A 14098-nucleotide genomic window follows, 5' to 3' on the forward strand; every position below is an offset into this window, starting at 1 on the left:
CCAGGGTGAGGCTGGACAGAGGGTGAGAGCTCTTTGCACAGACCAGATAATGGCAGGGGTGGTGACAGGAGTTAAAGCCAGCAGAAACCATGGGTGAAAACCACAGAGGACGAAGAAAGTTCCCAAATGGGATGCATCACCCAGGGTGCTTTGAAAGCACCATTCAGCACCTGGCAGGATTTCTGGCTGATCTGTTAGACACACTTACCCCTCTCGGTGGTAGGAGTCAGCATCCCCCTATGCAGTGTTGAACACAAGCCACGTAGTATGGTTGTACTCCTCACCAGGGTGGAGTAGAGTGTTGGGAAAGTGGGGCTGGGGAGGGACAGCAGCATGTCAGTGATTGTGAGTGCATCGCAGGGACCAGAAAGGGTCCTGAGGTTCATATATAGACATGGGTGGTTGTGGTGGTACAGTTCCCTGCCACAGGACCCAAGCAGCTCCAGGGGTGGGGGGAGGTTCACCTTGTTGACAGCATCAGGCCAGTTCTGGGTTTCCAGGCAGAAAGCCGAATGCTTGGGGTATACAACAGCACCTTTGCCTTTCAGGGAGCCATCCAGGTTGTTCCCGGTGTAAAACTGGATGCCAGGCTGAGTGGTATGAACCTCCATAGCCCTGCCGGTGGGTGGGTGGCGAGCCCTGGGGAGATGCCACGAAGGAATCTTTTACAATGAGAATGGTGAAACACTGGCACAGGCTGCCCAGAGAGGTGGTGGATGCCCCATCCCTGGAGACATTCAAGGCCAGGCTGATGTGGCTCCTGGCAACCTGATCTAGTTGGAGATGTCCCTGCTCGTTGCAGGGGGCTGGAACTAGATGACCTTAGAAGGTCCCTTCCAGCCCAAACTATTCCATGATTCTATGCCAGTAGAGGATGCCAAGGAGCTGGCTGAACAGCCAGGGATGGAAAATTGCTTCTGGGGTCCCAAGCCTACCTGGCCGCAAGGTGTCGAGCCTGCTCCTGCTGCAGGCAGAAGTTGTGGTCAAAGCCATCCAGGCCAAACTTCTGCAAGTGCTTCCCCAGCTCCACAGGCTGCCGAAGATCAAAGCCAGTGCCCTGCACAGCAGCCACCTCCCCTGCACGAGGAGAATAGCAGTGTCATCTGTCACATGCCAGCAAACACCCACAGTGCTGCCCTCTGTGCAGGGCTGAGATCCCTTCCTTTGGTGAGCTGAGGGTTTAACCTGTTTGTGATCCTTGTGTCATTGAGGTGCCTGTTTTTGAGCAAGGTTGCCTTGTGGCCGCTGTGACTCAGGCTGGGGCATCACCATCTTGTCCTACCAGCAGCCCCTGGGGACACTGCTGTGCTTAGCTGGGATAAAGCAAAGCCAAGGAGACAGAAAACACGAGGGGGAGCTTGTATGTGTAACTATGTAAGTTAATTATTACAAACCCAAAACTTATTAGCTATTAATATTTATATATGCATAAGATAGATATATACATATACTGTCTGTCTTTAAATGAATGAATCCTCACGAATCTCTGAACAAACATTTGTGAGATGGCCACAGAGGTGTCCCACCTGCCAGAATGGCGAATATGTGCTATATACTGGGACCAGCCCCCTTCTGCTTCAGGGCATTGTTTTTGGGGAAAAAAAAAGCTTAAGACAATAAAACCAGCATTTTCTCTCAAGTCTTTTTTTAAGGCCTGATGTGGGGACACAGCATCCTGTGATAAAGCTCTTGGAGTGAGAACGACTCTAAGACATACTAAACAGTGCAAACCAGCCATCCCAAACCCTTGTGAGAGAGGCAGGGGAGGGGTAGGGAAGGGAATTTTCACCCTAAAATCATATTTTGCTATCCCCCTCTAAAGGCAGAGCTTTCCAAAGGTGTTGGGAATGGCAGAGCTGGGGCATCCCAGCCCCGCTGCTGGTCCCATGTGCTGTGCTGTGCTCTTGCTCGCTGCAGTAAAGCACCCAGCTCTGCTGCAGCTCTGCACCAGTTCTGCTCTGCAAACCTTGAGAAACAGGACATCTCTGTGGCTTCTGATCCTATCTAAAAGGAGCACATTCACTGAATTCAGCTGTGGGGCACAAAAACGCCTTGAAAAAACAAAATTAAACCACTTTGATTTATGCACTTAGATAAAAGACAGCAGCCACTGCACGTGGGGGGCTCTCTTTAAACCTTGTCTAACCCCAGGGCTAAGACTACACACAGTTTTATCAGCTTCAACAGCTACATCTACCGAAAACACCAAGAAGGAACTGCAAAAAGCTGAAGTGAAGCTGTGAAAGAGCTCCATGCTGAAACCAGCGAAACAGCTCCATGCTGAAACCAGCAGGGAGAAGCAGGGCAGTAGGTTTGGTACAGCCTTCAGCTCTTCCCCAACTTGAGCCCGGGCTTGGCACACCAAGCTGAGCAAAAGGCACTGGGGCTGGGAGACCCCCTCCTGCAGATGCAAGCCGATGCATGCACACACAGCATGAACACAGATGTAGCGCTGGTTTTACCGGACACCTGAGCTAAAAGCTTTCTTTTGCCTTTTTAAAGCCTCTCTTGCTCTCCCTCCTGAAGCCAGAAGGTGCACTCATCAAAGCAGCCCTGCGAGAACATCAGGGAAACAAGCCCTGCCATTTCCAGCAGAGCCCACGCTTACCAGAAGCTGCCCAGGGGCTCATGCAGCACTGGGGCACACATCCTGCCCTCCACCCAGCTTCTCTGCCCTTTGTGCTTTTCACTTTTAAAGCCAATATAACCTGGTATCAAGAATCATTTTGCAATTAGATCAACTCTTACTGCAACTCAGCCTTCACACTAAATGAAAAGCTGTTTTTTGGGAGGGTTGCAGTCAAGTCACCCAAAGCAAGGTGCCCCCTTGTTGAGTGGGGGGCCATTGCTAAGTGCATGTGCTCAGTGCTGGATCTCCTGCAGGTACAAGGAACATGTTCCTTGTCCCAGCTTGTGCAGATTATTTAACTTAGCAGCTTGATCATTTATAGAGTCACAGAATCACAGAATGGTTTGGGTTGGAAGGGACCTCATTGAGTTCTAACCCCCTGCCACGGGCAGGGACACCTTCCACTAGACCAGGTTGCTCAAAGCCCCATCCAACCTGGCCTTTATGGGGAGAAACCTACTGTTTTCCTTAACTGGCTTTCCTCTTTTAGTCATGTAGAATATTAAAGGCAGGAAAGAAAAGTGTTGGGTTTGTGTTTTCAGCCTCCCAGCCAGCAGTGCCAGCTCTTCTGTCCCAGTGACGGGACTGATGGCTCAGCTCTTGCAGGGAAGGATGATGCTGGGCTCCTGAGCACCAGAGACCCCAGCAGCTCTAGAGCTCAGTGCTGGAGTCCTCACCCACGGGTGAGGGCCCTGCTGTGCCTGGGGTCCCCTGTTGTGTTTCCCCTTGCTGGGTAGTGCTGTTCCTTAACACCCACACGCACTCATGTGTAAAACCACCTCCACCATGTGCAGTGCATGTCTCACCACCCACCAGTGGGGATCTTGGTGTTGTCCACAGGCAGGTAGGAATCTGCTTCAATAGAGATCTCATGGTCGTAGATATCCCGTGAGCCCTGCAGGAGGATGGCATACATTGGGATTCCTGCTGCAGCCCTTCCACCGTTCCAGCAGCTTTAAGCACAGCCCAGATGTGACTGCCCACAGAGGTACAACTGACCTTGTAGTGCCTGGGGTACCTCCTGGCTGTCATCCCACCTTCACTCTGGGTACAGGAAAAAGGTACCAGCACAGGCAAAACCTGTAAATCCTAGGGGTCCATGGGACCTAGGAGCTGTAAATTCTGTGAGACTATCAGACTAGCCAAAACATGCTGGTTGCTGAGCACACAGCATTGGGCAAAAGGGGAAGGAAGCAAGCACGGGGAAGGAAGCAAGCACAGGGAAGTGCAACCCATCCTCCCGGCTCATCTCCTGCAGCAAGGCAGGGGCTGGCTGTGCTCCTCTTCCCCTCCTGCAGCCTTAGGGATGCTGGCAGGGAGCCTGCTGGGCTGGGAGCAGGATCTAAGCTGAGCCTGCATGTCACTGTCTAATCTGAGCAGCAATTTCATGGCCAAAGGTCTCCTGTTCACCCGAGCTGCATGCTATAGGATATTACTGTACCACTGAGAGGACAAACAGAGGGTAAGTTAACAGCTAAACAGCCATTACAGAATCATAGAATGGTTTGGGTTGGAAAGTACCTTAAGGTCATCTAGTTCAAATCTCCTTCCATGGGGACAACTCCCACTGGACCAGGTTGCTCAAGACCCCATCCAACCTGGCCTTGCACACTGACAGGGATGGATTGTTAGAGCAGAAGCCCCAGCAGACCTTCTGCATGGAGGGACTGGGATGTCTCTCACTAACCCTTCTAAGGGTCTTTGTTCACATCCAAGTGTGCACTATCCCATCCTATTGCTCTGCCCAGCAATATTGAATTCCCCAGATCCTTTTCCTCCAAGCACACTTATAAAAAGGGTGAGACTCAAATGCAGCTGCAATACAGTGCTTGTCTACTTGGCAGGACTGTGGTATATGGCAGCTCTCTGCACCCTGCTACTTCCCCACCTTGGCTGCCTCACATCCTCTTTCCACGATGCTTCTCCTCCCCATTTTGACCTCAGTATTTCTGTACTGCACTGACTCTGGCCAGCACTACAGGCACTGATCTCATCAGCACCATCCACACAAGGGTTCAGTATGTTGTCTCAGAAGTGCCAACATAAGGCAGCTAAGAAATGCCAGTCCATCACTAGGGCATGCCAGTTCTGCACGTCTTCTGCTACCTTCCTGAGGGACCAGGAGAGACTGAAACTCCCCAGTCACTCACAAAAGGAGAGTTAATATTCATGTCTCTGTTCACAGTGCTCTGGGATAATGTGTCCTCAGTTGAGGTCTATGTGATCCGGTTCTGTCCCAACCCATGATGCATAGAGACAACCCTCACTTACGTGTCTCAGGAAGCATGCTGAGTCCCCACAGCATATTGGTTTCAGCACCGCATGGGAAGCCCATGGATCATCCCATGGGTCCCCAGGCTTTCTTCCTCTGCACAGTGTCCCCCCATGGTGCTCAGCTCCCCACGCTTACCTGCCCTGCCAGGTTGAAGTAGGCATGGTTTGTCAGGTTGATGGGTGTTGTCTTGCTGGTCTGGGCTCGATAGTTGATGGCCAGCTCCTCACCATTGAGCGTGTAGGTCACCCAGACTTGTAGGTCACCAGGGTAGCCTTCCTCTCCATCGGGGCTGAGCCGGAAGAAGCAGACACCATTTGGGAGGACCTGGGGGCTCCAGAGAACCTGCAAGGACCCAGGCACAAAGGTGCTCAAGGAATAATGCACTGAAACATAGCTTTTTCAATCATCTTTCCTGCTCTTACCCCTAAGAGGGGAAAAACCCCAACAAACCCAAACAGTCTCCCAGTGAAGGACTAAAACCCAATATCCCCTGGTTGAAAAAGAAAAAAGGAAGCGAGAGGAAACACAAGCACCAGCCTGCCCTTGGTCAGGCAGTGCCAGCAGCAGGGAGCAAGCTTTCCAATGGGCAGCCAACCAACCAGGGCAGTTTGCTGTGATGGGTATCTGTCCCAGCCTGTGTTACTCCATGCTTCAGAGGGTCCATGTGTTTGATTTTTGCCCTGCAGTTGGACTTGTTCCCCCTCCGATGGATATCTCAGTGTGCAACATCACCCAACAAGCTGCCGCCCTTCCCTCAGCTCACTCAGTGCTGCTTCTAGGACAAAATACACACAGAGAGCTCCTGGGTTGGGTTAAATGATACCAAATGTATTGCCAGGTACATCCATGTCAGTGCTGATCCAGAGAACTGAGACCTCTCCATTTCTTGCCCCTGCCAGAGACCAAGGCTCTGCTTGGAGCCAAACCTGCTGGTGAGTGAAGCAAGCCAGCACGATGCAAACTTAGCTGCCCAGACAGCCTGTCTGACCCTGGCCATGGATCCGATGCTAGGCAGATGTCTCAGTCCCTTGCAGGACAGATGTGTGACAAGAAGTGAGGTTTTCAGTCTCTGGAGCTTTGCATCTACCTAAGGAACAGTCATTATCAAAGAGGACAGGGGCAGGGGCCACATAATGCTTTAGAGGTGACCCCTTTTCTGACCTAGGCAGACATCACAAACTCAGAGCACTTGTCAAAAGCCAGCATTTTCACCAAACACAGGAACTGAGGGTGCCAAATAGAATCACAGAATGGCTTGGGTTGGGAAGGACCTTAAAGCTCATCCAGTTCCAACCCCTGCCAGGTTGCTCAAAAACTGTGATGAGCAGGCTGCAGAGCACGTCCTCCTGCACCGAGTGCTTCCACTGCAGCTCCCACTGCTGTGGGACACTGTGGTTTTATGTATGAGTTTCTATTTAAGTTCTTTGAAGCAAAAGCTATTAAAGGCCAGCAAGCACACAGATAGCACTGTCTGTTAAAGCTAAGAGTGTTATTTTCTAAGGCTCCCCAGCCTCCCAGCAGTGCGGTCAGATATTGCCACCATTTAAGTGTGTCTGCAAACTTCCTTGTGATCTGACCACACACTGACCACAGCACCGAGGTCTGCAAGACAAGGAAAAAACACTGAGCAATGAGCTGGCCAAGACAGTCACAGCCAAGTGCCAGCGTGTCTTGTGTTTGTTAGGGCTGACCATTACCTGGCTGGAGGGGGTCTTGAGCAGGGGCCTGAGCATGACCCATGGGACAGAGGACTCAAAGCTCTTACTGGGAGGTGTTGCTGCCTTGTCCACATCAAGCTGGCATGTCTTCAGCAAGGGGAAGAGGTAGGGGAAGAGACCATGTCCCCTCTGCAGAAGGCAGCCCGGAAGCCTTGGGTGCAAAGGAGTGCATGGTTCCAGCTCCAGCTCAGTGCAGTCAGGGTGTATAAAGAAACTTTGAACCAAGTTGTCCTCTTTGGGGGTACAAGAGCCAAATCACTCCCTTCATCCTAAGGCTGCTGAGGAGCACTTGATCCTGATCTGATGCCAATTCCCGCTGTGCTGCCCAAAGGTGAGGTTTTTTATCAGACACTTGGACTTTTGCCCCTGGGTGTCCTTTCACAAACAAAACATTAACCCAGGGAAGCAGCTCCACCAGCACATTCACATGTGTGCCTCTGGGGAAAGGTGTGCTCTCTGGTTACAAATGCATTTGATCCAACAAAGCCCAGGGCTTCAGGCAAGCAGAGACTTCTGAGCCTGTATATGCAGTCAGCAAGGGTAATCAGCAAGGCTTTCAAGAGAGGAGATGCTCCACTGCTCTTACCACTTGTAGCACATGGGTGGTATCTGGAATTCAGCAGCAGCTCTTGGGAAAAGATGGGAAGGACTGAGTGCCCTGAGGCCAGGGAAAGGCTATTTTATCTCTGGAAGTCACAGGGAAGGGCTGGCGAGGGGACACAGCAATGTCAGGTAACAGCTTGAAATCACACACAAGACTGGGTCCTCACCACCATGTCCCAACCCCAGTTCTGTGGGAGCAGCACCTCATCGCAGGACACCCCCATCAAAACTGACCTCACAAGGCCTCAAGGGCTGCAGTAACACAGAGGAAGCACAGGAACCCTCTGCATGGCAGCCAAGGATGACAGAAGTGATCCCTGCTAAGCCACCCACCAAAGACAAGCCAGCCCAGCGCTCACAGGTTCTCACTTCCCCAGTCCTGCACTTACAGCACTTTCTGGGAGCTGATTCAACCCAACAACCACCAGAAAACCCCGCAGGGTGGGGAGTGAAGACACCGGTACCCTCTCACCACAGCCCCGCAGGCTGCATGCTGGAGGACACTGCGACCAACCAGCCTGGTTTTCACCTTGTCAAATCCCCTGGCTCCGCCGTGCAGGCTGTTGGGCCCATTGTTGAGGAAGAGCTGATAGTCCTTCCCGGCCACCGTGAACCTCCCCTTCGCAATCCTGTTGGCAACGCGCCCCACGACGGCACCGAAGAAGGGATGCTTCCTCGTGTAACCTGCCCAGAAAGCGCGTGGTTAAACAGGGGAATGGGACAGGATGGGTGGCCCCCTGAGAGGTGTCTCTGCTTCCCCCTGGTACTAAATAGGTGACTGCAGACCCGGTGCTTCACAGGACACACAGCTCAGGCACATTTTGAGCAACCTGGCCTAGTGGAAGGTGTCCCTGCCCATGACAGGGGGCTGGAACTGGAGGACCTTTAAGGTCCCTTCCAACCCAAACCATTCTGTGATCATATAATTCTATGATTTTTTTTATTAAAACAGCCTGATGAGATCTTGTATTCTTTGCAGATATGCAGAAAAGGCCTCTGACTGCCAGTCAAAGCATGACAGAGACCTGGAGCCACCAATGTCCCCATTCCCCATCCACCTCCCAGCCCAGGCAGCAGAAGTTGTATTTATCCCACGATTTGGAGGGGCCCCTTAGGAGCAGCTCCTGCACTATGGCAATAAACCAGGAAGCACTGGTTAAATTGCCTGATTTTTTGATTATTTCTTTTTAAAGAGACAGGTTCAGACCCACCTTCCAGAGAGTCAAAGCCCAGGACAACATCCGAAAACACCCCATCCCTGCCCCTCGTCTCCAGAGCCGCGATTATGCACCCTAAGGACAGGATCTCCACCTTCACGCTGCCCGACCTTAAGGTGAATTTTTCCACCTCTCCTCCTCCTTCCTCCTGGGGCATCTGCCCAAACACCTCCCTTGTCACTTCTGTCATCGCTCCGCAAACCTTCCCCCCCAGCACCACCACCGGCAGCCGCGGTCCTGCAGGACGGGAGATCGGGAGGAAGCGATGGGGGCCGGGAGCGGAGCGAACACGGATCTAACGAGCGGTCATAAACATCACATGGCGCGGGGAGGAGTTTGGCCGCGCATCGGCTGCTCCCAGCGCCCCGGCTCGGCGAGGGGATGTGGTGGGGCTATGGAGGGATGCGGTGCAGTGCGGGGAGCTGCCGTCAGCCCTCTGAGTCCGGGCAGCTGGAGGAGGCAGAGGAGAGAGGGAAGGGGGTCGGAAAAGGTGTACGTGCTCCGGCTTGTGCTGCCGGTGGAGGCAGCGCGGCTTCCAGCCTGCATGGTCAGGGCGTTCAGAGGGCAGAGCATTGCAGCCACCAGTGCTGCTTCCCCAGTTTCATTACAGTGCTACAGCCTTCAGGGCCCTTGTGAAGTATGACATGACAAAACGGCGCTTTATCCCACTATACCCTCCCTGAGCCCCTCCACAAGAGGGTCTAGTGCCTGCTGATGGAGCTGTAAATTGGGCTCAGGGCATTGCATAGCACTCAGAGAGTCACAGAATGGTTTGGGTTGGGAGGGACCTTAAAGTTAATCCAGTTCCAACCCCTTGCCACATCAGGGACACCTTCCACTAGAGCAAGTTGCTCCAAGCCCCTGTGTCCAGCCTGGCCTTGAACACTGCCAGGGATGGGGCAGCCACAGCTTCTCTGGGCACCCTGTGCCAGGGCCTCACCACCCTCACAGGGAACAACTTCTTCCTAAGACCTCATCTCAATCTCCCCTCTGCCAGGTTAAAGCCATTCCTCCTTGTCCTGTCCCTACAGGCCCTTGTCCAAAGCCCCTCTCCAGGTTTCCTGTAGGCCCTGTTTAGGTATTAGAATAGTTACAGGGTCTCTCCTGAGCCTTCTGGCTGGCCAGGTGTTATTCGCAAATTCACATGCACATGGTCCTGACCCGGACTCCATCAAAAACTCATCATCATGTTTTGAAACACCAGCCTTTCCTGTCTGTCTTTTCAGGTAATCTCAGTCAAAGGGAAAACCCTACCGACATTTAAGCAATGTGTGTGCATGTTTCTGACATCTCTTGGCAAGGTTCAAGTGCGAGGTGAAAGAACCTCACTACAGTTTGATATTGTCATGTATTTCTGAGGCCCCTTTTCAGAATTTGTTTGAAGAACCAATAATTACAAGAACTGCCACCAAAACCCCCCCAATAAATCAACCAGTGGTTGCCAAATATTCATTTCAAACACAGCAATCGCCTTTAGAGGGAAAACTACGGATCCCAAGGTGACTCAGGAACAACCATAGGGCTGAGCAGAGGTGGTTTTGAAACCTGCACTTCTTCGCTAACGATGGCCTCATGTTTGCAGTGTAACACAAAGAGCTGCTCCTGTGTTTCCTTCTGCGCCTTCACAACCAGTGATCTCTATCTGAAACCAGCGCTGCAAGTATATGTGTATTTTACTGCTCATCAATCCCACCTCCTGTTTGAAACGGCACAACTTTTGTTTGGAGCGAGGAAGGCAGGTGGAAAGGAAGACAAGAGCCACATTTATAACTGGTTAGTGAAGTGTTTTCACGTGCAAAGCCTCCACAGAATCTCACTCCTCGGCTCCCTCAGCGCCTCTCTCTCAATGTGCTTCTCCAGACACAGGGAGCATTTCTGCTTTGCAAAGACAGGTTTTCATTAAGGTGCTGGTTTTTAACATGACAGCAGCTGCTATTTGTATTCATTTCTCTGATCCACACTAGAGAAGATCCAGAACTCTTTGTTTGATAAAATAGTCAAGCACACTCTTTCATTTCCCATATACCTTCACAGATGCAAGATCACTCAAGCCCCAGTGACATCTAAGGCTGTGCAGGTGCAGAAGCAATACCACAGAAAAATCTGTTCATGAACCATCCACACAGTTTTCAAGCTGATAGATAAAGCAGAAAGTAACCAGCTTGCACAGACTGAATCTTGCACAAAGCAGTAAGGACAAGGGAGCAATGTCAGATTCAGGATTGGAGCAAGATATGCCAGGAGCCCTGCTTCATTGTACAGAGGATTTCTCATAGTTCACCTTTGCATGTGTCCTACCCGTCTGCCCCTGGCAACTGGGGGATGCAGACAATGGGACGAGGCAGGATACAAGTGAGTCATGTTCAGCATCTCACTACACTGGATTTATTTTTATTCATTCCTGTTTATAAGAGTTTGCTTCAGGCCTTATTCACTGTGGCGCTGAGGTTTGCTTACAGTGAGGGTCAAATACAAGCTCCTTGCATTGTTCTCTTCTTTCTTCCCAGAAGAAAACCACAGCACCAGGCCTGAACATGCCTGACACTAGCAGCAGGGCACTTCCACTGATGAGTGTTCAGAAGAGCTTGGGGCTCATCTCTTTGGTTTCACTTCTCTGCCTTGTGACTCTGCACAAGCAGCACCAGCTCTCTTCTCCACACCTCACCTCCTTCTCACCTTCTCACTTGCAGTGAAAAGGTACTGCAGCAGCCTTTTGCATCCCAAAATGCTTGTGAAGAACAAGCATTCATCCTCTCTGTCACAGCCAGTGACCTTGCAGGTATAGCAAAGGCATGGGGTGAAGGCAGCTTGTGTGCTGCCCAGAAGCCTGGCTCCTGCCCATCTAAACCACGCAAGAGATTTCTGTTTAGTAGCAAAACCTAATAAAAAGGCACAGTGTGAAAAAGAACAGAACAGGTTTGTTTTCATGGGGGTTTTGTTTTTGGCTTGGTTTTTATTTTTTGAGAGGAAGTCATTTAATGCACTGTCAACTACAGTCAGAAAATAAACTTGTTATGAGAAAAATTACAGAGGAGAAATCATTTCCCTGAGATCAGCAGTTTGGAAACTCCAGGTGCCTGCAGGGCAGCTGCCATTCCACAAGGCAGAAATGAGCATCAGGTTTTACACATCCTCGTGCTCTTTTCTTACAGTGACCTTATTTTTGTACTTTCCTTCCCCCCAGATGTTTTTCTTTAATCCAAAATAAAGTGACTTTGCTTAAAAAGGTACAGTCAACCAGGACTCTCTGTTGTGCAGTACCTGCTATCACAAGATCCCTTTGTGTTGGTCGTAAGGCACATGTGTAATAAATTACATCAATTACATTTCCTTCCTTAATTTTGTCTTCATTTTCAGCCCAGTTGTGATTTTCAGCTTACTTGGGACCTGCAGCATGACTTCAGGTCTGAACTGATGAAAAAAAGAGCTTAAAAGGCAATTCAGGTTTGTGAAGAGATGTGTTGTGCTCACTGACAGGATCCAGCTCTGTTCTGAGTTACCCAGATTGACAGCCCCCTTTTTCAGCAGAGTTTCCTCTGTTGTGTAACAGAGGAGTGTGATGTTAATGCCACTCACTGTCCTGGAGATAGGTGACATGTCTGTATCTGCCCTGTGGGGAGTCTTTGGACAGCAGTCCTGAGCCATTTTGCTTGGACCACATCTCTTGTTCTGGGGAACCTAAGCTGGTTGTGGTGCAGCTTTGCATGCAGAGCCCAAAAGCAATCAAGCTGCACTTTGATTTGAAGGTGACACTGGAAATGCTGCAATACTTAAGAGGTGGCCAATGATTACAGTTTGCTGTTGCCCAAGCCGCTTCCTTATTCACTGATAGCACCTGTAACGTAGCCAGCGCTGCAGCTGGAGATGGGTCTGTTTGCTGCAAACGTCACTTGTTACACCCTCCAGCATTATAAAGCTATGATTAAATCCCCTTTTCCCAACAAACTTCATGTAAGCCCGAGGGGATGAGCTGGTGCTGAAGCCTGCAGGAAGTCTGCATCAGAACACAGAACAAGAGGGGAGACATTCCCCCACCATTTCACTGTCTGTTTATTGAATATATCTTCAGCTCTGCTGGGTACTTCCCAGCACTCAGGCTTAAAATGGAGCCCACACTGGTTTTCTTCATCTCTTCAGGGGCAAATATACCAAACCATTGATTAGGTTATTTTAGGATCATGCAGTCATTTATCGGGAGCCAGTTTTGCCCATTTATAATAGCTCTTCAAAAGAACACAGCTACCCGAGAACACTTTACGCAGCACGTTTCAGATGTGCCTTTGTGTGCAAGTTGTTTGTGTCTCAGTAGCAGCCAAAGAGCCATTCGGATGTGTTGGTTGCTATAGTAATTACTTTCCTTGGGAGCTAAAATAATAGCTTACAGCTCCTGCAGCTCACTGCTGTGTAGGCTGCCTTGAACCAGAGACGCTTCCATTTTGCTTTGGAGGGGGCTGGGGTCTATCATGTACACTGAGACACAGACTTTCCTTTCTACAGTCGTGTGGGTAATTTTGAATTTGGCTTTTGCAGAGGATATGACATGGGTCTGAAGCTTCAAAACTAAAAGCAGCATGTGAAATGGCTGGAAAGCCTTGTGGCTGAGGGTTCTGACGGGGTGACGATGCGAATTTGGTTTCCATTTCTGTTACTGAAAGCTGTTAAGAAAGGGACTGAGGGTCATGCTGAGACTGATTTTCAGAGCTGAGGGCCATAGGAAGCAATGCGGGGGGGCTCACCGGAGTTTCAAAAGTGCCTGAGCAAGCCAAGCAGGGACGTGACAAGGAGCACAAATGACACAAATTGACAAATTGCACTGGTGATGGCACTGGTGAAGTAACTGCAGCTCTGGAGAGGGTAAGGGGTCTCACTGCAGAGAGAGCAGCATTGCAGGCAGACACCAGCTCTCCCCTCCATCTGTAGGCACAGAACATTCCTGAGTGACGTTTCAAATTGCAGTTCTGTGGGCTGCAGGACTTCTGCTTGAAAGGGCACTGTGCAGAAGCATTTCCCAGCAGTAGGACAAGCCCTGCACTCATGGCTCTGCATGAAGGAGGTACCGAATGAGAAGGTCTGTAAGTTGCTTTGAGCCAGGGACTTCTTTGCAGCTTGTAGCCACATGGGCTGGTAGCTGCCAAGGAAGCAGAAGAGAAGCAGGGGCGAGTGGCACAAGAAATGAACAGATCCGTTTTACCCTCCTGCATCAAGAAGCCACTGCAAGGACACTGCAGCTCAGATTCATGACTCATAAGGGTTTACCTACATAGGGTCCCAGCACCAGCAACAAGTATGAGTTTGGTTTTACAGACAGAGGTCAGCAAAAAGGGAGGAGGATATAAAAAAGGGCTCAGAGAAGGAGGCGAGAGGAGCTGGGATGCAGGGAGAGGGACAACAAATAGGGAAAGATTTTTGCCTCACAGTGCTGTCCTTGAACATTCGCTCTCATATGTGTACACTGATGCTGCACTGGCAATCGGCAGGGAGATGCCAAAGGGAGATAAAAGAACTGCATCATCTGCTAAAGGCTGTGAACACAGACAGTTCCTGTTTGAGTTACAAAGATGCAGGGAGAGAAGGTGTCTGGGGAAACCACAGGGCAAAACTGGGCCTTTGGGTGGTGTGTGTGTGCGTGCTTGGTTTGCAGCCAGCAGGTGATAAG

At 50.7% G+C, this 14098-nt stretch overlaps 1 protein-coding gene across 1 annotated transcript; it reads right to left on the bottom strand.

The window, feature by feature from the left end:
• Positions 1-237: 237 nt before the first annotated feature.
• Positions 238-8632, bottom strand: GALM (galactose mutarotase; the record flags this gene model as incomplete). Its single annotated transcript, XM_080615362.1, has 7 exons — positions 238-315; positions 465-639; positions 936-1077; positions 3443-3524; positions 5040-5246; positions 7755-7909; positions 8437-8632. 7 exons carry the CDS (start codon positions 8630-8632, stop codon positions 238-240), a joined length of 1035 nt encoding a protein of 344 aa, XP_080471488.1.
• Between the last annotated feature and the right edge of the window lie 5466 nt (positions 8633-14098).

Source organism: Psittacula echo, assembly GCF_963264785.1.
Source record: "Psittacula echo genome assembly, chromosome: 4".
In the NCBI taxonomy this organism is placed as follows: Eukaryota; Metazoa; Chordata; class Aves; order Psittaciformes; family Psittacidae; genus Psittacula; species Psittacula echo.